The 24198-nt window shown below is 40.7% G+C and overlaps 1 protein-coding gene across 5 annotated transcripts in view; it reads left to right on the top strand.

Moving 5' to 3' along the window:
* The first annotated feature begins 596 nt into the window (after positions 1-596).
* Positions 597-24198, top strand: part of fmnl3 (formin-like 3) — a 49060-nt gene continuing 25458 nt past the window's right edge. For all 5 annotated transcript variants that reach the window (XM_050064989.1, XM_050064988.1, XM_050064990.1 and 2 more), the window contains exons 1-3: positions 597-1170; positions 22344-22427; positions 22532-22612. In XM_050064989.1, the coding sequence (XP_049920946.1) occupies positions 1057-1170; positions 22344-22427; positions 22532-22612 (279 nt within the window). In that variant the 5' untranslated portion in view covers positions 597-1056. The remainder of the gene's footprint in view (positions 1171-22343; positions 22428-22531; positions 22613-24198) is intronic.

Genomic DNA, 24198 nt, shown 5'->3' on the forward strand with positions numbered 1-24198 from the left:
TTTATCCCTTTATATATATTTCTTATTTATTTCAGTTTACATCCACATATTTTTAATTTAATTATTTAATCTATTTCTCATCATATTTCCATCTTTTTATTTACATATTAATTTCTTATTTAATCCCCTCAATATTGCCATATTTACTGTCCATAATGTATTTTTTTTTATATGATTTAATTTATACATTATTAATCTTTCTTTACATATTTTCAATTATTTATTTCTATTTATTTCCACGGGGTTTTTTTTTTCTTGTTTTTTCTTTTTTCTTACAGGTGTTTTATTTTTTATGGCACTTCTGTAACTCAGTAGTTTTAACTAAATTTCAAAGTATTAAATTTTGGGGGCGTTAGATTAGGTGTCATACTCCTATTTGTCCACCAGGTCGCGCTAAAACGCTGACAAACCTGCACTCTTCCGTCCAGTTGTATGTGGGCTCCCTGCCTGCAGATGTGAGGGGCGGGGAAACACAGATTAAATGATTGACATCTGTTTAAACCAATAGCAGCCCTCCTCCCCCAGCTGGGGGCGGGACTTGAGGAGAAACCCTGCCCTCTGAGTGGAGGCAAGAGCAAAGAGTTTAATCAGGATCACACAACAATAATGAATGGAAACACGTCGTAGCCAAGAAAGTTGAGCAGCAACTCAAAGCAACTGTTGGTCGGCTTTTGAAAGTTATTTGTCGCGCGGGGGAAACTTTTTTTAAGTAATGGATTGGCCATGCAAATTAGAAAGTACTTTCTGGAAGAGAAAGCAGCCGCACTTTGATTGTTACGTTTGAAAGGTGGTTTTTGAGGGGAAACTACAGTGGGACTCACTGTAAAAACCTAAACGCGTGAGTAAGTGTAAATGGCATTTTGGGACAGTGATACGAGACTACTGCACTGTCAGCAGTTCATCTCTGTTTGGAGAGGTGGATCAACTGGATTAATCCGTTAATGAAACTGTGGGAATACTGTTTTTGATTTTTGTTTTGCTTGGATTATCATCACTGGGAGAAGCTGAAGGATTCAAGTTGATCAGAGGATAAACAGCAGCACATCTGGGGGCAAAATGGGGAACATAGAAAGTGTGGACGGCCAGTCGGAGATGAAGCATCACATCATGCCTCTGAAGGTCCCCATGCCTGACCCCACCGAGCTGGAGGAGAAGTTTGCCATTGTTTTGGTAAGTTGTGATCACCTCAGTTTGTCATACGTGCCACAAATGTCAAAGAAATATCTAAAAACTTTACTTTCTGCCTCATAAATTAATCATTCACAGAATTAAAATTCAAAACAGTGCCAGTATAAACATCCCCAGTAATGGATGGTGTTATTGTTTTGCTCTTTTACTTCTTGTAACTTTTATTTAAGGTTTGTTTACATGTCTTTATCGTCCATAATGAGCTGCTGATGTTGTAAATGAACAGACCTGTGCTGTCCCGCCCCCCCCCCCCCCCCCTCTCTCTCTCTCTCTCTCTCTCTCTCTCTCTCCCTGCTGTTCCCCCTCTCCTGCGGTTCTTTTGTCTCCCCTAAAGTCAGACAACTCAGCGTTTGGCTGAAGTGGCAAACACTGAGCACAGCATGGTGGGAGCTGGCAGGGGGGTGGAGAGGGTGGAGGAGGAGGTGGGGGGGACATTATACTGTATATCCTTGACGGAGCACACATCTCTGCATTCTCCGTCTGGGTTTATTTAAAGTTTTCTCGCTGCAGGCTGCTCATCTGAAAACAGCATTTTCTGAATTCCCCCAAAACTCCCACACCCGAAGAGTCTCTCTCTCTCCTCCCCTCCCTCCACCCTCACTCCACATCAGGCTGGAGCTGAGCTGTCTGAGCGCTTTGTAATAATGAGCACACAGTCAACACCCACTTCTACAGACTATCAACACTGTCAGGCAGTGGAGGAATGTAACAGAGTACATTTACTCAAGTACTGTTTTAAGCTTCTGTATACTTCTACTGCACTGCACGTAGATGGCATATATTGTACTTTTTACTCAACTACATTTATTTGATGTTTTACAGAAATTATGATTTATTATTAGAGATTAAACTACCCAGAACTGTTTAATGCAGGGGTGTCAAACATACGGCTTGTGGGCCAGAAGTGGCCCGCCAAAGGGTCCAATTCGGCCCACCAGATGACAAGACAAAGCCCTGTTTCCACCAAACACTTTCAGTATGGTACCTTTGGAACCAAAAGTAATCCTTCAGACATGGTACCTAGACCCTAGCGTTTCCACCGCAAACAGTACCCTTAAATGTGGGCGGGGTTGTTGTCACTCACTGCTACGTCCAGCACTTAGTGTATTTCCTCATCACCAGTAACACAGATGGAAGTTTGCACCTCATTTATCGTCCACAGAACGGGGTTACCCACCTACATTTTCAGAACAAAATAAAACAGGCTGCAGTGAGAGTCTCTCTCCATGGCATATTTAAGAATAGTGGGTTTGTGCACTTAGTCCTTCTCAGGCAAGCTCAGGGGTTTAGTGTTGCCTGAGCCCACTGGAACAACGCTCCACAATACTTTTTTTCACTGAGTGAACATTAGAATAATCCTGTCACGTAACTCGGCTGATATTGAGATACATAAACGCTTGAAGCTCCACTCATTACTAAAAGTGTATGTCATTTAAAAACTAAAGTGATGATCACAGTTGTCACAGTGAATTTTAAGGTGTGCTGATGGATTCACGTTGTCACCTCATGCATTGAGTAACATTGCAGGTTAACGTTCCACCTTAAAAGTTGCCGGCAGTCAGCCCAGTGAATAAAGTCGTTTTCTTTCTATCCGTCTCAAGCTGCTGTGAGAGGCAGCAAAACGTCCTTTCATTTTCATAGTTACAGTCTACTAATTAAACTCTCTACGGTATGAACAGTGGTTACATGAGCCTCAAAACCAGCCACAACTCAGCCGTCCGAGTGACCGTTTGCTATTGACCAATCAACAGACTGCAGTGTTCACAGCTCCACCTTTTTAGTAACAGATCTGTGTGCTAGGTACCCCAACAGAGGGGGACCAAAAATGGGGACGGTACGGAATGGTTCAAATTGGACTGTGTGCAGCCCATGAACTAAAATGAATTTGACATCTCTGGTTCAAAGTAATATAAATACGCTCCACCTTTACCAGCTGCAACAATAAAATGATGTACGCGTAACGCGTCCCTAATTATAATAGGAATCTGAAACGAGCCATTCGGTGTAATTACTGTTTTTACTTTTGGCACTAAATATACTTTTGTACTTTAACTGAAGTCAGATTATGAAGGCTTGACTTTTAGGCTATTTGCTACAGAGTGTTTTTACACTGTAGTGATGATGTAGGGTGTGGTATCATTTTCCTTTTCTAACTCTCAGCAAGAAAGTTGAACTGTTCCTTTAAAGGAGTTTTAGAGGCCCAGTAGAGGTCAAAATAGTCCACTGTGTTGCAAGAAAAAGCACACTCTTGACCGATTCCTACCACTTTACTTCTCAGAGCTGCATGAGGTAAATTTCACATGAATATAAAGGACCAAAACAGTGTGAACAAACTGAGCAGCGAGGAACAGTTTTTGATCTGATGCACCTGCCTGACTTTGTAGCGTACAAGAACTTTGTTGTTATCTTCACCAAAAAAGTAACATTTTAAGAAAAGTAAGAAAAACTAAACTCTTAACTTTCTGTGACAGATTTTTTAAATTAGTATAATTTTATCCCTTTTATCATCTGATGACCCCTTAGATATATCTCAGGACCCTGGATTGAGAATAGGGCTGCAACAATTAGTCGACTAATCAATGACTAATCAACTGTTAAAATAATCGTGACTATTTTAGTCGTCGACTAATCTGTTTGAGTAAGTTTTCATAGAAAAGTACTATAAAAGTACCCCAAAATACTCTTATTGTAGCTTCTTACGTTCAAATATTGGCAGCTTTACACACTCTCCCATGACGGTGAACTAAAACCCTTTGGCGTGAGTACGATACAACATTTGATTACATAACTTGACTGCAGTGGTGGAAGAAGTATTCAGATCATTTAGTTAAGTAAAAGTAGCTTAGCTTAGCATAAAGGTTGAAAACTGGTGGAAACAGCTAGCCTGGCTTTTTGGTTTAATCTGTACAAAAACCTGTGATGTGGAGTAGATATTGCCTCATCTTAAAGGCTTACAAGCCAAAAAAGGCTGGGAATCACTGGCCTTTAGGAAAGCAATAATAGCACAATTATGGGAATACTCCATTTTGGTTTGCTCTGGACTGAAATTAAATTTTCCTTTTCGCAGTATCCCAGAAAAAACATCCATTGCTGAAGAGAGCTGGCCTGAGCTAGAGACGTGGTTGATAGGGTGTACTTACTGCACATGTTACATCAGGATGCCACATTGGCCTTTTCACAGTGACACAGTGGTAGTCCTTTAACAGAGCTACTTTCTGTTACATTTAGCTGAGTAACATTGTAGTCATGCAGTGTTCTTCGCACAACTTGTATTTAAGCTGCATATTTGAGTCTTCTCTCCACCCCTGCTGTGCTCACGCATATCTAAACAGAAAACAGAAAGCCCAATAACATCAGCTTATTGCTCTGCTGCAGTGTGAGTAATCCAGCGCTGCAGAGTCAGAGAAGCATAAAATACATATTTACAAAATTCAAAATGGTTTTTATCACAGAGACCATCCTACCTGTTTATTTTTTTTTTTGTTAAACAGTGGCATGAAGGTTTCTCACAAGTGCTTATTTCAACATAACCACACCCGGCCTTGATTTTCAGCTGTTTAAGACCTTAATTACGGCATCGAGCAGCACAGAGCTGGGATCTTCACAGCATCCATAGTCTCATTCTTGAACAGTTTGTGTGCCCTCCATGTTTCTGGAATAAAGCCATTATTTGCTTGCCAGAATTATCAGCAGCCACAGAGCAAAGCCCTAGTATGAGGAGACGAGCACAGCGAGAAGCCATTCAAGGCCTGCTTGTTGACTGCTGTGCTAAGCCGCAGCTATTATGACAATTATACACCGAATTACACTGTAAGCGCTATTACAGTCGTGTCTCTTCCACGCAGATGATTCACTGCTTGGGACATTTTAGATAAAGTTTTTCCATGTGATTTGTAGTCGTCACATTTCCCATGAATAAAAAAAAAGATCGACGTACTTCCTGCCCAGAGACGGGAGCAGTTGTTTGACTGCCCTGCAACACAAAGTGGATCCCTGTTATTATGTTCAGCCGTGCAGAGCAGATGATTTCTATGCAAGAGGCGGTAGACTCAACATTTCAGTTGTGCTTTTGACTGGGAACATTTTTCAAGCTCTTTAAACCCCACCCCACCCTACCCCATAGTAGCTCCAGATTTCCTTTACTTTGTGGGAAAGAACAACATGCTTGTATATTTAAGTGTTCTTATCAGACAATGGTCGTCTCTCTGCCCTGCTGGCCCCTTGTTGCGAGATAAAGGTACATCAAAAGCTTCTGTCTTCGGGGTTGGAGCTCTTCAGGAAGACAAGGCCATTGATCTGTTATCTGGCAGTGTATCATAAAGCTAAAAATAGCCTGAGAGACTTCACTTTGCTTTTTCTAAATTCTGTCTTCTGTATTTCTTAGCCGGGACATAATTGGCTTCGTTGCAACACACTTTCCATAAATGGATAGTTTGAAATGGGTAATTTCCCCTCCTCTGGACCACTGTGTTTCCTGTTGTATGATGGCATGCTGGTGTGAATGGATGTGTCTGCATCTGCGTGGCTGGACTGCCCACTCCTCTCAGACACAGCGCACAGACGTCCCACTGGACTGACAGCAGCCTGTAATGATGTCATGGGTGCAGCAGCTTTCGCCAGTGCAGTAATATCCCAGAGCTAATGACTTTAACAGCACCGCTCTACTGTAGACGGTGGAGGGGAGCGGAGGAGGGGGCGAGACCCCGGGGCTAGTTTCATGCGGTCTGCTAATAAAATGCCTGGGTCAATTCTAAACCGGCAGCATGTGCTAAAGGCATCGTCTCCCTCTCGTCTCTTTTGTCCAGCATCCTCAGAAACAGCCTCAGCTCTGTCTTTTGTGGCTGGAAACAGCTGCCTGGCATTTTCCTTTCTTCATTTTAAAGGGGAAATTGCATTGTAGCCAATGGTCATTGTGGTCGGTTCACTTTACAATGAGAACTGTGTTCCTGCATGCAGGCTGCCACTGGTGCACAACATGCCATTAGTTCAGCCAGTGATACAGATCTGCCTAGACCTCACAGATGCACAACATAGATGCCATATCTATAAAATGATATCTTAGTCATTGGTAGCCTTCTCTTGATAGTTTTGGCTCTTCCTCCCCTTTCCTTGTCTTTGCTTACTTTTACTTATCCTTGGCTTTTTCCAAATGGAAGTGGAACCTCTCATTCTCTCACCCACTCAGTGTTTCCTACCTTCCTATTCCCCGAATTCACTCTCACTGTGGGTCTGTCCTACAAAATAACGTTCTCCATATGACTCTGTACTTATGAGAACGATGTGAGATGAGTGAATGGCGTTTTCAAAGGTGCACGCCTGGCCTGGGATCCTCTTTCAAAGTGCCCGAGCACCAATCCACCACTGAATTCCTGCGGTCTAGTCTCGGCTGAGGCCACAGGAGAACTCAGAAAGGGAAAATTCTCTTTGAACTGGCGGTCTGCCACTGTTCTCGGTTGTAATGACTTTACCAACATTTTTAAACAGCGCACACGTACTTAAGAGCTGTTACGGGAGCAGCATGGGATTATTTTCACCACTTGATTGCGTTGGAAACAATCCTAACCGATTTGTCTGACTCTGCCCAACTCCCATCGTTTTTCTATACTGTGACATCAAGTTGCATCACACGTAGATGTGCCGTTGCAGCATTTCTTTTGAGATTTCACCATTAAGTTGTAGCAAATGTTGGGAAAACTACAGATGAGAAAGTGAAGTCAGTGGTAGTAAAATCAGACATGCTGACAATGTGACTTCAGCGCCGTGTCTGACATCACTGTTTCTTGATGGCTGAAGTCTAAAGAAAGCTGCAGCGTCTGATAGATGCCAGTCAAGTGGAACTAATGGAGTCAAGCTGTGCGATGTGTTTATTGGACATAAAACCTAAATCATTTTCATTTGTTTAATGGCGGTCGCAGTTTATTTATGTGCCTAGTATGTCTACCACTCCCTTTCTCACAGGAATCATCTTTTCTAAAAAGAGAAAAATGTGTTTGTTGCGTCACTTAAGTTGGAAGAGTGCGTACATCTGGCTCAGCCACCCACCACTGTGGCCCAGGAAGAGGGGGATTATGGGAGTCGAGTGCACACAGTTAACTTGGTTTTAGAGCAGCAGAGGAGGTGGGGGGTTCGGCACAAGGCCGTCCACCTGGCTCTCTACACCCTCAGGCTACAATTCCCCAATCTGGTGCAGGCTTTATGGCGACTTTTAGTGCTTCTCCTCCTCTCTCCTTGTTGTTATTTTGAAAAGCAAAGGTCAAGTTAAAGACCATGACTGAGCAGATATAACATGTCCACAGATATTGACATTTTGGGAAATACCCTGACTTGTTTGCAGTTAGATGACAAGATCAATGCCACATTCATATCATGGAAGTCAGAATTTCCAATGTCCAGTTGGAAATTTCAACTGGAACATCCCCTGAAGTCAGATATTTTACTCAGAAAGTCAGAGAAACTTCACCAACCCTGACCTCAAAATCCAATATGGCTGCTCTGAGCATCAACACTAGTAAAACCTGAAGTAATATACTGTTTATGTTTCTGTCACGTTTTTGTCTCATTAAAAGAGTAGTACATAGTATTGCCTAGGTTCTATTTGTGGAAATATTGCTATGGTGTTCATGTGCACAAAATATAGCAGAATACGTTGTTATCAACTGGTATTGCTAACAATAGCTAACTTGGCTAGCACTGGTACTGTTTGCAACATCTTGGTTTTTCAACTTGTTGTACTGGAATGCAGTCAACACGTGTGTGACATCATTCTCAGCTCCAACCTCCAACTTCCAAGTCAAATAGAAAGCAGTAGCTATCGTAAATATGAAGCTACATTCAGTTAGCTTGGCTTAGCATAAACACCGGAAACAAGGCTAGCCTGGCTCTGTACAAAGTAAAATATTTCCAGCACCTCTAAAGCTCACATTAACATGTTATATTGTGTTTGTTTAAAATACAGAAACCAATGAGTAAAAACAATGTGTTGAGGTTGAACATACGCTAGCTATTTCCCCATTTCCAGTATTCAAGCTAAGCTAAGCTAAGCTAACAAGCTGCTGGCTGTAGCTTCATATTTAGCACACAAACATGAGAGTGGCATTCATCTGCTACATGTATTCAACATTCAAAATTGCGTTTATTTTCCTGAAGAACCTTTTTTCTTCAATAATGTTATTTGTCAACTTTTATTCAGTGAGTTGTTGCCATGTTTTAAAGAATAATGTGCTAAGTGCCATGCATTTTAGCGACACTTACTGTACGATTTTGTTACTGAAAAATGTGATTAATGATTTAAATTGGCTCTTTCACAATATTTTTAGACAGTGTTTTCTTACTTTCAGGGAAATTACTTGTTAGGAAGAATGCTAGCTTACAGATAATTTTTAGCGAGAGATTTGTTCTTTTTCGACTCTCCAGCCTCAGAAACAGCAACTAGCAAGTTGTTTGTTCCTGTCACGAAAGTGTGTGTAAATCTGGATGTATCCATTTATGCAAATAACCTGCATGTGTTTTCCATTTATATGCATATGTAAGTGTTTTTTGGTGTGTGCATTTGTGCGTGTCAGTGGGGGTTTGCACGCTTCTCCAATACAGCTGCACCAAGGCTGTAGGTTGGAGAAGTGGTTTCCTCCTCAGTACAATGGGGACTCTGTCAGTCAGTGTTGTTTTAGAAAAGGGGCCTCATCCCCTGGTGCCCTTTGTGCTGCTACACTCTTTTTACGCGGACGCTCAGAAGAACTGCTGTAAGCCCATTTAAAGAGCCAGTTACCTCTCCTACACTAGTGACATGATGTAATTGTTTCCCAGGCCTTCCTCGAATGACATACAGTAGTCTTTCTTCTTATTTCTCAATACTTCTACTTCTGCATTTTTACAGTAATGCTTCAAGTGAATGAAGTCATGTCGAGAATCAAAGGGGAACTTTTTAAGACGTCAGTGGTTGTCATGTGAATGCTACGTGTCTTTTGTCTGTCTTTTGGTTGTAGTTTTTATTCCTCTTTATTTTATTATCACCATTTCCTCCTCCGTCCAACATAAACCTTCACCTAGAAGTTAAATCTGAGCGAGTTAATTTGATTCAGACTCTTATTTCTACACAGCTCAGGCTCAGATTTGTTGCCCTTTCTCTCTGGCTGACCTTCATCTTTTTAACCGGGCAGAGTGTCAAATAGTCTGCCCAGCATGAGTTATTGAGGCATTCATGTACCTGCATTCCTGACATTCCCTGTTCATATCATCTGTTGGCTGGGGCTTCCCTGGGCCCTGCTCGGACGCACGGAGGAGAACAAACAGGATGTTCGCCACAGGAATGAAAGAGCACCTCCGATTCATGACCAATTGTAGTATTTATTTATAACCCAGTCCTAACGTCGCTTATATCCTTGTTTGTGTTCACATTTCCTAGATACAGTATAAAACAAATAAATAGGACAATATAGTTATCAGGTGGGATTGCTGGAATGGTTTTATCTCGCTGTTGTTTTAGAATACAAAAACGCCCTAGATAAGCTCACATAAACAAGTGCGCATTTCAAGTTCGCTCACGTTTGAAGCTTGAGGAACATCTGGCTTCAGAGGGACATTTTCATCTTTATCTTTTGTTCAACTTAGAGAACCCTGTGATGATAACAGTCTCTAGCTTGAACCCAGCCATCACTGCTGTCGATCACTGGTATGTCACCGGGTAAATAAACGGAAATTAACAGTAAATTGGTTCTGGGAGGCGGTTCTTGATTTATCAACCGAAAACCAACTTCCTGTTGCTTTGACTGGCTATGGAATGTCCATGTGGTATTTAGTTGTAAAGAAGGGACTTCAAGGAAAGTTATTTCTCTCAACAGAGTGACTCAGAGGTCACACAGTAGAAGACGTGAGTTCATGGGAGAAGAGAGGAGGCTCCAGAGTGCATTCAGGAGAAGCAGGAGAAGGGAAGGTTGTGGACTGGCAGGAGGGCAGAGGCTAAAGGAGTCTTAAGAGCCTCACGCCACAGCTGTAAGCTGTGTTGCTCCTAAAGTCCAGATTTAATGGGGATTTAACACTCAATGATTTAAGCTGTGACACCACTTAAGTTTCAGCCATTAGGATGACTTTGAGTTTTGACCGTTTGTGCTCTGAAACAGTCAAGTAATCAGAAATGAGACAGACAGACAATTCTGATCACTGATGAATCATTTGTCATCATCATTCATTTTTATTTTGAGTCATTTATCAGGCAGAAACCCCCTCAAATTCACTGGTTTCTGCTTCTCAAACTTGAAGATTAGCTGCTGTTTTCTGTTTTGTTTCAGTGTAAATACAATATCTTTGAGTTATAGACTCTTGGACTGATAAAACTAGCAGCCTAAAGATGTCACCTTGGACTGTGGGAAACTGCGCTAGGCACTTTTCACTATTGAAATGGACATGAACTCTGAGCAGCACATTACACGGTGGTGGGCAACTTATATGTTGAAATTACGTGCTGGTAACACAGAAACAATGCCAATGCAAAGTGAATGTGCATCTTTTGCCATGGTAGAGACACAAATTAGGTATAAAGAGCAAGAGAGTTCACGTAAGGCAGGCAGGAGAGGTGGTGGATGGGTCACACATGTGAAACCAAAAGTCAACACAGTAACGTGACTTTACAGACTTTACGTAACTACGGAAAGTACTTCATGTAGGTACTTCACGTATACGCAGATTTCATTAGTTTACATCACTTGTCCCGTACTTAACCTAGTTATTTTAACCGAAACCACAGTTTTTTCCCAAACTTAACCAAGTAGTTTTTGTTCTCTAAACCTAACATAACTAAGCTGTGACTGTTTCACAACGTTACCCACGTTGTTTTTTCATGTTGCCATTATGTAATTTAACAGATTTCGTACCCACCACCATATAATGCATTGCCACTTTGAACTTTGGGTCTAGTGATTTGAAATTGTCTCAGTTTTCTGTCATTTTATTGAGTAAACATTTCCCTTTTAACTGGGAACAGTTATCAACAGATTTATTGATAGGCTCTATTTATAGCCCAGATCTAAAGCTTACTATAAAACTGCATTATTAAGAAGAGTTAAAGTTGCGTATTGGTGAAGGGTTGAGGAATGGAAGGCAATTTATGTTAATTACTTGGATCAGTTGTGTTTCATTGTTTTCATGCTTCCTGCTTTAACCTTCACATGTCAAGAATGTAGTTTGATCACTGACTCTTCGGTTGGCTGTAAGTGAGGCATTGCTTTACCTGTTATGCTAATACCTTAATAAATAAGCTCTTAACTGAGTCTGTTTGCTTTGTAAATAAGGACCAGCATCAGGAGGAGAGGACAGGGAGGAGCACTGATCCTCATGAAAACTTCACTTCTCCGCCTGCTAGAAAAACATGTTGTCCTCTCTGCTTTCTGTCCCTCCCACCTTCAGTCTCTGTCTCTGGTAGCGTCTGCTTTGTTGGCCTCTCGGTCTTCCAGCATCTTTGTGCAGGGACTCATGCTTTGTTGTGATTGCCTGGTTCGGGTTACCTCGCAAAAGAGCGATAGGATGATCGGATGTCTTCTCGGAGAAAGGGTGGGCAGTGTTTTCTCACACTCTGCTCTGTCACTTTCAATTCAACGAGGCGTAACTTGGAGCTCGAAAAACACCTACAATTCATTCATACACACATGAACTCAGTGTAGGAGTGGATGTGCAGAAAAGCACACAGGCTCGTATCACATGTAACAGCGACGAGAGAAACCTGACATAACTCCGGGCAGTTTTTGATTTCCTGAAGAGTTCAGGAAGTCCCTGCAGCCCTGTGACGACAGCCTCTCATCCTGTCTCCTCTCATTGTGTTCCAGTACCAAGGAAATAGGAGGAATCCAAACAATAGCACTGACAGCAACGCTCATTAATGAAAAGCTGGTGTAATGGTGTGATTCAAACTCTACCGTGAGTGATGTCATTTAATAAGGTCACCTGGCCTGTTTAGCCCCACCTCATAGAGTCATCAGTGTACTTGACGTGTACAGTACGACAGACAGACGCCCAGAAGTTGGTTCTGTATTTAGCCTTCCTGCCCGTCATTGCGTTGGCGAGGGTGTAGACAGTTTTATCTCTCATCTGTTCTTTTTTTCCCCTAGAGGATACATTTATCTTGAACTATATCCAGCCATCTCTGGTATAAGAACTGGTACATCACTTTCTGTTCTCATTGTGAGGGCCTGAAATATGCTTAAAGAAAACATAGTCATGCCAGGTCCCATATTCATAGTGTTTTCTTTGCCTCCTTATTGGCTCTACTTCCTGACAGGGATCAGTGGTCTGGCTTTTTCCAACCTCTTCAGACAGTTCCCTTCATTAAAGAGCTACTGGTCTTATCTTCCCTCTTATTGGCTGTTCCAGTATTTTCCTTTGTTACTGGATGATTGAAATATGCTCAGAAATGTGTTGCTTTTGCATACATAGCTGAAATGCTTTGAAACAATATGCCAGTGCTTTTATTTGGATTAAGAAAAAAAAGCCAGACAAGAATTTTTCTCTGATATTATTAATGATAATATTCACAGACCGCACAGTCTGTTTACTACTTTGCTATTCTTAAAAAGTATAATTCAGACCAGATATGTGAGTGTTATCCTGGACACAGATTTTTTTCTAGCTCAATAATATTTTTCAGTGTCAGCCTTTTCTCATACAGGAAGAGTCACAGGATTAATGCCCAAACAGGATCTGAAAATAGCTGTTCCATGCTTTTATTTCTTGTAGGCTGGGAAGAGTTTGTTTTCAGGCTTCACCTCCTAAAGATGTAACAAAACAAAAAAAATATTACATTAACTCTTAAATCTCCAAACTGGTAACTAATTTTATAACGAATGCTACTCATCTACACATCAATTGATGAGTTAGGACCAACATTATTTTGACACTGTTATTATTATAATTTAGAGCTTTAAAGGAATGTTTTGACATTTCAAAGTCTCCATTGATTACTTGATACCCGATGATCGTGGACTGTTCATACATCAACAAACTTTCTGTTGCTACTGTCTCTGGAGGTTGTCTTTGGAGGTCCTCTCTTCTGATAAACAGTCAATACATCTGCCTGGTTAGCACGAGCTAACACAGCAGCAGCAGAGCCCTAACATCCGACACCGAGCCATATAATGGTCCCAACAAATTCATACTATGAGTTTGTTGGGACCATTATATGGCATCATATGGCTGTATGAGTTTGTTGGGACCATTATATGGCATTATATGGCTGTTTCTGTGTCAGTGACACAGATACAACTCGACTCTACAGTGAGACCTGTTCTAACCATTAGGTAAGGTTAGCTGTATGATGCTAACAGTTAGCCCTGTCATTGTGTGTGTGCGGCTGGGTGGACTCTCGCAACTCCTTCAGCAGCAGCTACAACCCATACAGTCTGTGGTGTGGTGAAGTCAAGGGTGGTGTGTTTGGCAGAGTTGGCAGCTCAGCATGCTGAGCAAGTGGCAACCTCTGGGGCTGAAAGATACAGCCAACACAGAAGTGCCAAAAAGTGCAGTTCCTTAAATGGCCACTTGAGGCTGGCTTCAGTAGCCAGTCAATCCCCATAGACACCCATGTTAAAATGCCTGACATTACAGCAGAAATAAACATGTTTGCCGTCTGGTACAGAAAACAGTTTTAGTCTGTACAGCTAATTTCCCCCTTCATGACAACTGTACAGGGAGTGTTTCTTTTTTTTTATAACTCACCATTTACGTTTTATTAAGGCTTAAAGTTACGCATAATAAAGGACGGGCTGCTTTGTGTGACAGGTTGTCTGCCGATAGTGTCCTCAGGTTCTCACTCAGATCCACCCCTTGCTCCACCATATCTCCAGCCTCTTGCCCTAATATGGTCACCTCTGGCTCCAAAAAACCAAGATAGCGATGACCGACGTGCCGAAGTCAAGGCTTTAAAAGGGAGTCCACAAATCAGTGGGTGATGTCACGTAGCTACGTCCATTATTTTTACAGTCTATAGTGCTGAGATGCCACCAATATCACTGTAAGGGTACTGGCATTGTATCTAGTATCCTTATTTTTTAGCTACAGCCAGCAGGTAAGCTTTGCTTAGCGTAGCTAGCTTCATATTTAGTGTAGGCTAGAGACATGAGGGTTTTTATCAGCCTTCTCATTTAATGCTGTGTTCCTTTTACCTCAGAAGTCGGACATTGGAGCTGGTAAGGATGTCACTAAATTTACCGCCTTCCAATACAACAAGTAAAAAAAACAAGACAATACTAGTCACAGTCAGGTTGGCCGTTGTTAGCAATACCAGCTGACAACCATGTATAATGCTGTATTTTGCAAATTCATTGGACAGTAGCCTACTGTGGGTATGACTGAATTAATGATACAAAAATAGGACAGAAGTGCTACTAAACTACAGTTTTTACTAGCAGCAGCCATCTTGGATTTTCAGGTCTGTGTTGGGGTAGTCTGGGGCCGTTTAGTGGCCGTTTTGGTAAGGAACCAGAACCAGGGCGAGAGAGACAGGATCCAGAATTCAATGGATGCGCCTTTCCATCAAAATAAAAGCACCAAGCTAATAAAAATGCGGTGAAACTTTTTAATTTAAAGAATATAATTTACAAGAAAAGTCCCAAGCCATTAAGTTAACCTTTTTCTTTTATTGTAAATCGATGGTTTGCCAGAATTTAAAGTTTTACTTTGGTGAATGTGGTGAATTCCGGATCCGCTCTCTAGACCGGAACCAGAATCCAGACAAAATTCAGAATGAATGGAAACCAGGCTCTTCCCCGTATGTGAAGAGCCTGGTGACGCGAGGCTAGTGTTGGGGAGGTTATTCTGACACTCCGCTTTGAAAATCGGACTTCAGGGGGCGTTCCAGTTGAAATGTCTGACCTGGAAGTCTGAAATGCAACTTGCCAAGTTTAAAATGTCCCCAAATTTTAAACTATTCCTTCAATTGTCAGTTTTCAAATGTTACTGTAGTTTTCTCGTATTAGTCTTTAGTTACTTTGTACTGGTTGTCTAAAACACAATCTGTGACGCACCTTGAATTGCCATTGTGTAAGAAATGTGCCGTACATGAACAACTAAATTACCTGGCCTTGTCCTGGGTGTGTGTATTAAGCACAATGCATTGTTGTGTGCAGCTGTGTTGGTTATGTTGGCTTACAGTTTAGTCATTGGGTGTGAATATTTATACAAACATCACGTAGGTGCAGTGCTATCAAAATTTGGCGCACATTAAGACAAAAGTAAAGCCTGCACGCTTACTCCATGCCACACAAGTTTAATAAAGACAACGTTTCGATCCTTCTGGGATCTTCGTCAGGTAAAAAATGACTAAGACCTGATGAAGTTCCAAGTAGGCTTACACTTCAGTCATGCCATAGGTATTTTCTTCTTAGACCCCACCCTGATGAGCAGACACTCAGACTTGTTGGGGGCAAACAGGGCTGTCTGGGCCTCAATATCTGAACTGCCACTGGCTCTGTCCAGCATCCTGAGCTTTTTAGCCACCCACTCCTTTCCCTCTGAGCTGATGACAACTATGTCTGGCCTGTGTAAACCTATCAAAGTAGATAAAAACACAAACTCTGTGTTTCTAACCCCACTGATAGAGCACAGAAGGCAGAATCACACTGAATGCATCTGCTCAGTAGGCCACTTACAGGGTGTTTCAGTCTAGAAATTAGATTTACATGGGATATGACAAGGCACAATACCTTTTTATTATTGTGTCTTGCATGCAGCTAGCTAGCCCAGCTCGCATGGGCTTACAAGTAACCACAGACTCATGAGCTAGATTGAGAGTGCTGCACATCAGGGCTGCACGATATGGGGAAAATATGCAGTAAGCATAACGTTGAATATTTTTATGATGATATTACCTGCGATAAATAAATAGGTATTAAATTGTCCTCAGGTCTGCCTTTATGCTGCCTCCAGTATAGTAGAAAAAATATGACAAACTACTTGTTGAATTTGAAAAATGAAAGGAAATTCTTTCTAAATTAAACATTGAACTAAAGACAATAGGCACAAAGTAAAAAAGCAGGATTAAAATGCAGTTTTTCACTGATACTCTCATACAAACAACTCAAAAAATCCCTGAGTATAATATCATAGTCCATGGCAATATGTTTATCGTGCAAGTGGACATCTCAATGACAATAAAAACAGGATAATTTGCTGTCCTACTGCACATACATTTTCAAATAACACCACAAAAAAGGTGGATATTCAATTAAATTCTTTTTTCACAATCATCATCATTGTCAGACCTTCACTGATAATAACATGTACCGAATAATACAGAGTAAATACTGGTCAGATACTCCATTTTTGTCGTTGTCGTTCAGGCTTAAACAAATCAAAATAAAAAAATATCAGTCTCTGATCACCTGTACAACAAAATATTTCATGTTTTTTCATGGCAATTTCCCATCCTTTAAACATCATAAAACAGACCTGTCTTAACCAAAGAGCTCTTGCTGGAAAACCTCCCGTTGCATGCCCGGTAGCAATCTATGCAACATACAACAATACATAGAAAAACAGATAAAAGAAATTCTGCTGGCAGGGCTCTGAAATGAGGAGTAATTTAGTCTGTCTTATCCTGACTGAAAGTGTGAAGCTGTGAAAAAGATCAAGGGGGAAACATCCTGTCATTCTTTCCCATTTGTTTCTCCGGGTCTCAAGTCATAAGTTCAACTCAAGGCTGATTGTAAATCAGCTCGGATTAGGAAGCTGTCCGGTTGAGGGCAGATGGAGTTGCCCTGTTGACTCTGGTGTTTGAGGTGACCATGGGCTCTGCAGCATCCCCCCTTGGCTGTGGGGGTCTATGCGTGACTTGAGCGCTCTGCTGGGTCCCCTGATGGCTCTCCTGGACTCTCCATGCCTTCTTAACCGGCAACCTGACCCCAGTCAACTACTTTAACTGTTGAGGCTTTACAACCTCCGTCTTCCTTTGTCGACGGCTCAAATATCTTTCTGTTTTAGAGGTTATGCCCTCTCTGTTGGCTGGTGTTACTCCTGTGCTTTATTCTCCTCCACAACATCCCTTTTACCTCTAAATGCTCGTCCCACTTTGATTTTGCTTAATGCTTTCTCTTTTTTAGGTCTAGTTTTACGTTATTTACACTATCAATTAAACTCGTAATCATATTTTTTTGAGTAATTGTTTGATTATTTTGTTTTAGATTGCTTGTTTTGTCCAAAACCCAAATTATTCAATTTATAATGATGTACAACAGAGAAAAACAACAAAAAATGCACATTTAAGAGGCTGAAACCAGCAAATGTTTGGTATTTTTAAAAGATTAATCACTGAATTTATATAAATGATCTTATTTCCTCCATTATGTCTTTTAACACAGCATTTATTTACTTATTTTCTGTAACTGTGATTTGTGAGATGTGAGAGATGTCTACATAAAAGCAAAAAGACTTATAGTGTTTTGGTCTTTTAACCAGTTTAGCTAAATTTAATACAGTGGCGTTTTTCATTCTCTGTTTGGAGTCTCAGCCTCCTGCTCTGGCTCACAATGGGGGCTTAATGATCGGAGAGATAGTGTTGATAATGGAACCAGTTCATCTGGTTGTGCAGTGTACTGGTGTTGTGTTTTAGCCGGATTTTGCTCTCCACAGCACCAGGGGGCATACGCTGACCCTGCCCACCAGCTATTGTTAGCGATTTTCTATGAGGGGAAAAAAATAGCTCAAATGTCAAAGGATGGGAATGGCACAGCACCAAATCAAAACAAAGCACCACATTGAATCTTTTGTTGAGCCAGTCTCAGGTCAAACTGGAAAGGCCTTACTGGAGGAGAGAGTATGTGGGCAACATGGCAACATAACAAGCACCAAACATTTTGGCATTTCTGTAGTATTTCACCCCTAACATGGGCCGGTTAATCCAAAACTGTGAAGTGCAGCTGCTCCCTCTCCCCCATCAAACTACTTCTTTTTAGCTTCTTATAAACACAGGAAGTGCGAGATGGTATCGCTGTGGGAGAAAGTGAAATGAAATTAGCTAAATTGGGTTACTTGGGTCAAATTACCCAAATCTAGTCAGAAAGGAAACATCCCCTCTGCCTTTTGCCTTGTCGCAGGAGAAACCTTTTCTCTGTCTCCTACTTTTTAAATCCGTTCTTTAACATTTGTGGCTCCGCACACATCTGCTCACAGTCCCACCTGTATTTGTTTACATTACCTGAGGCTCCAACTGACAAAGAGCAGATCCGTATTAAACATCAAAGTCTTGCGTGTGTCCTGGTGGCTCATGATGGGAGGGGACATGTTGCATTCACTGATAGTTTACTGAAATTCTGCTCTTTTCTTCACTTGTAATTCATGTTTTTATAACTGGAATTTACAAATCCAGTAACAGGCAGCAGGTTTTGACTTTATTTTGCTCCTTTTGTCTTTACTAAATGGATGAACATGTGTGTGTGTGTGTGTGTGTGTGTGTGTGTGTGTGTGTGTGTGACTGGTCTGCATGTTTTCCAGTACTTCAAAAAGGAACTTTCTTGCCCCACAGTTTTACTTTACTATGCATGACTGACCAAGAAAACTAAACGAGCCAGGCTTTGAGCCTGGACAGATGCTGGAAAAGATATCTGGCCTTATTTTTTCATTTACCAATCAGCTGTTTACGTTGAAATTCAAGCCTATGGAACATTACCTGGAGCGTATTAAAGAGATCCAATTCGTGCAATTGGTACTTCTCAAGCATTACTTTATTATAAATATGCCAAAGGGTCAATGTACTTACACTTAGGTAGACTCAGGTAAAACTTTTTAGTCCCATACTCTGTAAATGAGGGCTACAATTAATGATTATGTTCATTATCAATTATCTGGCCCTTTTTTTCTCGATTAATTGATTGGTTGGTTTGTCTCTTGGACCAAAATATTCGCCAGTCATCATTTCCCAGACCCCAAGGTGACTTCTTTAAAAGTCTTATTTGTCTGACCAACAGTCCAAAACCAAATATATTCCATTCACAGTGATATACTACAGAGGCATAATGCATTCACTTAAGAAAAACCCAGCTTATCTGCATTAACTAGATAATCATCTTGTAAATTCTTGTTTTGTAATGTTTTTTTTGTAACAAGGTTACTATCTCATTAATTCATATAAACAGCCCTTTTTTTTTTTTTTCTTACAAGCGATTGCATTACGCTTCCGTAATAGACTGTCATAACATCATGATATCTTCACATTTGAGAAGCTTAAACCAGAAAATATTGGGCATTTTTACTTGAAAACACATAGATGGTGTAATTTAATTAATAAGAATTAGATGAGCCCTTAATGTAGGCCTGGGCAATATGGAGAAAATCAAATATCTCTTTATGTTTGACCAAATACCTTGGTATCGATATTGAGACAGTATTGTAGGGTTGACTATTGGTGCTTTCTCGGTATTAATATAATATTAATAGATCAACCTTAATAAATGTTTGAGAGCTCTTTGAATATGTGGATTTTTTAATATTTCTGTTTTCCAAGGATGATCACTTACTCACTGTACTAGTAAAAGTTATCAGCTCATTAAATTAGCGCTCATTAAAGTAGTGTCCAGATACATTATTAGAGACGAACACAGATGGGAGATACTGCCCTTCACTTCCCAGTACAACTTTCCGAACGACTGTGTCGTAGGTGAAATTTCTCCCAGGAGAGGCGTAGGAGGAGAGAGCAGCTTGAGGGTCAGACAAGAGAGAAATTTACTACTATAAACAGGACACATTCCTCCTGTAATTCTGGACATCTGGTATGCATGTTGCTTCTCTCTTCTCTCCTGCGTGGGATTTATAGAGCAGGTTATGTCAAAGGCCTCAACATCTCTGCTCTGCCTCCCACTTCAGTTGCAGCTTTGTAAAGTGTTGCTTTTTGTAGCTTTTCTATGACATCCATCAGCAGTTTAAAGGGACAGTTCACCCCAAAATCATCCTTTTACCTGTGCTGCTGTTTATCAGTCTAAATTATTTTGGTGTAAGTTACCGTTTGTTGGAGATATAAGCTGTAGAGGTGTCTGCCTTCTCTCGATATGGAACTAGATGGCACTCAGCTTGTGGTGCTCAAAGCACCAAAGAAATACATTTGAAAAACTCAACAGCAATGTCTCTTTCCAGAAAACACGACCCTGTTACTCAAGTAATCCACACACTTTGTTGTGAGCAGTTTCATGTAGTGAACTAGGCTTTGAAGCCTCAGGATGAATTACCTACAAATATTCAAAGCTTCGAAACGTGAGGTCATTATTCATAAGCTATTATTGCTACTGTGAGTCTAGAGACGTCTGAGTCAGAGAGATGAGGACAAACATTTGACTTCAAGAGTTTTTCATTTTATTTAAATGAAATGGCTACAAAATATGCAATAATCACATCAAGTAAATTACAGCTATACCCCATAAAAAAATTAAATAATGTAGGATTACTATTTCTTATTTCATTGGCTATGTGGGATTTTTGGGGTAATGCCTATATGATAAAAAGATATATTAAGCATTTGATCACTGATTTGGATGACTATTACCATGGCAACAGTAGACGCTTCAAAGCCTCTAAGCATTTAGAACCGACCTAGTAGGAACTATTTTTTAAGCGTGCATCCATTGCTAGCTCACCTAGCAAGTCTGAGCTAGCTAATGTTACAGCTTAACCAAGGAGTTAGTCATTTATGTTTACATCTCGCACTGTCATGAGCACGTTCATGCTTCCTTCTGCGTGGTGATACGGTTGGCAGGTATAGTTTGATAGAAAGAAAATAGTTCCTGCATGAAACTGCTCACAACAAGGTCTGTGGATAATCTTGAGGAACCAGGTCATGATTTCTGGAAAGAGACATTGCCGTTGAGTTTTTCAAATCTATTTTTGGAGCTTTGAGCACCACAAGCTGAGTGAATATGTTCACTCTGCTTGCTGTCATGTATTACATTATATTCCAGAGAGGGAAGACATCTCTACGGCCGATATCTCCAACACTCAGGACCTCAAACTCAAAACAATCTCTACTGATAAAAAGCACTACAAGAGGAAAAATATTTTTGATTTAGGGATGAACTGTCCCTTTAAGGATGCTACATGTGTTTTCGAGTGTGCTTTGTAATGTGTTGATGCAGAAATATGCTATTTAATGTAAAATTATTGTTCAGCTGCCGAGAAATACAAAAGCATGAATTTTATTTACCTCTGTCCTCTTCAGACAAAATGATTCATGATGTGCTGACAGAGTGAACAATGTGGTCCAGACGTGGAAAACTTGTTTTAAAATACACACACGTGATGTTCCACCCTTACCAGGGACTGAGTGGTTGTCATGGGAACATTTATATGTCATTTTCCATTATCCAGTGGGGAAAATGTCAGTGTGAGCATCACGTCTGGCCTGGGATGGGTTAACAGGGTGCTGTGTTTTCAGATGGGGAGCTGAGTTATAGCTGCAGGTTAAAAGTCAAGCTGACAGGCCGTTTGTGGTTGGGCTGACGGGGTTCTGTTGATACGGATGTAAAATGAGAGCTCTCAATGCAAACAATCTCTTACGTCTCTTCAAAAAGAAGCGCTGAGGTGATCAGTTTCAGGGCTCGTGAGCTCGCTCATATTGTTTTGCTTCCTCATTTTTAAGGTTTCCGTGTCAACCCCCTGTTTATAAGCTGTTGGCTTAGTCAAGGAAGTTATTAGTCAAAAGCTTGTGTCATATATATTTTCTTTACTGTTGTCACAAAGACATAAACTGCTTAAGTGGGTTGGTCTCCAAACACAAATTAGAGCATTTAGGGTTTAATTTGAGCCTCAGTAAACAGGCTGCCTCAGAACGATCCGTGTGATGTTCAAGTGTTTTCATGGCTGCAGTAGATGACACGTCTGGTAATAGGCTCGTACTTTGATTGTGGCTTGTTGTGGTTATAAGCAAATTGTTGCCTGAACGATACTGCGACTCGAGAGTGCAGAGGAGATGTGTATCATCACCCCTGCGGCAGGATGCTGAGAGTCAACACAGGAAGTGAGGTCATGGTGTAAGTCCCCAAAAATTTTGGCGGAGCTGTGTTGTTGGCGCCAGAGGCCTGTAAAACCCCAGTCACTGACACACACTCAGTCACAGCTGCTTTAAATAGTCAAATAAACAGAAAGTGAGGAAATATGTGGTTGTGAATTAAACTAAAGCTCACATTTTCTGTTTTCAGAATTCTATGAACCTGCCTCCAGACAAAGCCCGGCTCCTCAGGCAGTATGACAATGAGAAGAAGTGGGACCTGATTTGCGACCAGGTGCATTCACGAACTCACAATGCATTGTACACACACCTGCCATCATCACTTCTCCTATTCAGTAAACTAAACATTACAATGCCTTCTTTGTTTTGCTTCCTCAGGAGAGATTTCAGGTGAAGAATCCGCCTCACACCTACATCCAGAAGCTACGAGGATACTTAGACCCTGGAGTCACACGAAAGGTGGGAGAATACAAATGAAAGTTCAAATGTAGTTTATACTCAAAGGGAAACTCCTACACATCACAGTGTGTTGACAGGCGATGGGGAATTCTGCAAATGTGAATGTGAAAGCATTCAATTAAGCCCATTGCGTGAAGTCACCTGCTTCAGATGATGTCACTTGAGTTGGTTGGGGCTGAATACAAGAAGTTTGAAAGAGTAACCGATCAGACCTCTGTAACCTGCTCCTCATCTCTGCTTGAGACTAGTGGCTCAAGCAGCGTTTATTTTCTCCACAACAAATTTTACAGTAGTTATTCGTTGATGCCTTCCTTGACGATATTAAAAGTCTCAACTCAACTCAAATTTATTCACAAAGCACATTTAAAAAGAACTCACATTTACCAAAGTGCTGTACAAAAGGAATAAGACACTAAAAACACACACGAGGGGCAACGTAACTGACAGGTACACAGCTCATACATTCAGAGACACAACACACACAGGCACACATCAGTGAAAGCTGCATCAGGGGGATTCAAATGCTAATGAATAACTGTAGGTTTTAACATTAAAGACAATACAGTACAATACAAACAATTAAAAGCAAAACCATTTGCAAGCATTCAGTCTGCAAATTTGTGAACAGTAAAACGTCACACAAAATACTGAAACTTGTTCATCCTCTGACATAGGTGGGAATTGAGTTGGGTTTTAAGTGGTGGTGGTGCAAGATCATGAATTCATTTATACATCAGGCACATAAAACAAAGAAAACTCAGAGGTCAATAGGTTATATTTTTGAACGATGGTACAATGAACGTTCTTGGTGTTTTGTTTATACTGACAACAAAAAAATACGGTGAAATATCTGTTCATTATGCGTGACAAGGAAGGACAAAACACAATAGTTGGCTCCGTTTGGGCGGACTACACAAGTTAGATCAGTATTCATCTCAAAGCTTTGGTTGTTATCCTATCCTTGTCACCTTAGTGATTATCTTGCCTTGCTCCATTTACATATTGTTACATTTAACAGAGCCGAGCTAGGATACGGTAAACATCAACTCCTTCTAAGATGATGTGTGATTTGATACAACTCACAAACATACACTAACTCATTCGAAGAACATTTAACATAATTCAGTATAAATTTTAGCTCCATGTAAAGTAAATAAACATGACGTTTTCCAGATAATGCTCATCTGCACAAACAATATGGTTTCAACATTTTTATAACTGCTGATTTATTAAATCTTGTGGTTCTACTGAGTGAAACATGACGCTGAATCTAGCAGAAAACTTCAGTAATATTAGTAGCATAAAGCAGTAGTAATAGGCATTCATCTTTATGGAATATGAATGAAGTACAGTACGTCAGTAACATTCTCAGCCTGGATGACTGAACACTGTGTTCAAGGTATGCTTATCTCTCACTGGAAGATTTACAGCTAAGAGCAACACCCTACAGCAAAATCCATTACGGTTTCATGAAGCTGTCCCAGAAAATTATGACAAAAATTAGACTAAAATTAAAACTTGGTTCCACTGAGTGAATCTGGACTAAAACTAAACAAAAATGTGACTTTAAACCAATTACAACTCTC

The sequence above is a fragment of the Epinephelus moara genome, chromosome 16 (genome assembly GCF_006386435.1).
Source record: "Epinephelus moara isolate mb chromosome 16, YSFRI_EMoa_1.0, whole genome shotgun sequence".
In the NCBI taxonomy this organism is placed as follows: Eukaryota; Metazoa; Chordata; class Actinopteri; order Perciformes; family Serranidae; genus Epinephelus; species Epinephelus moara.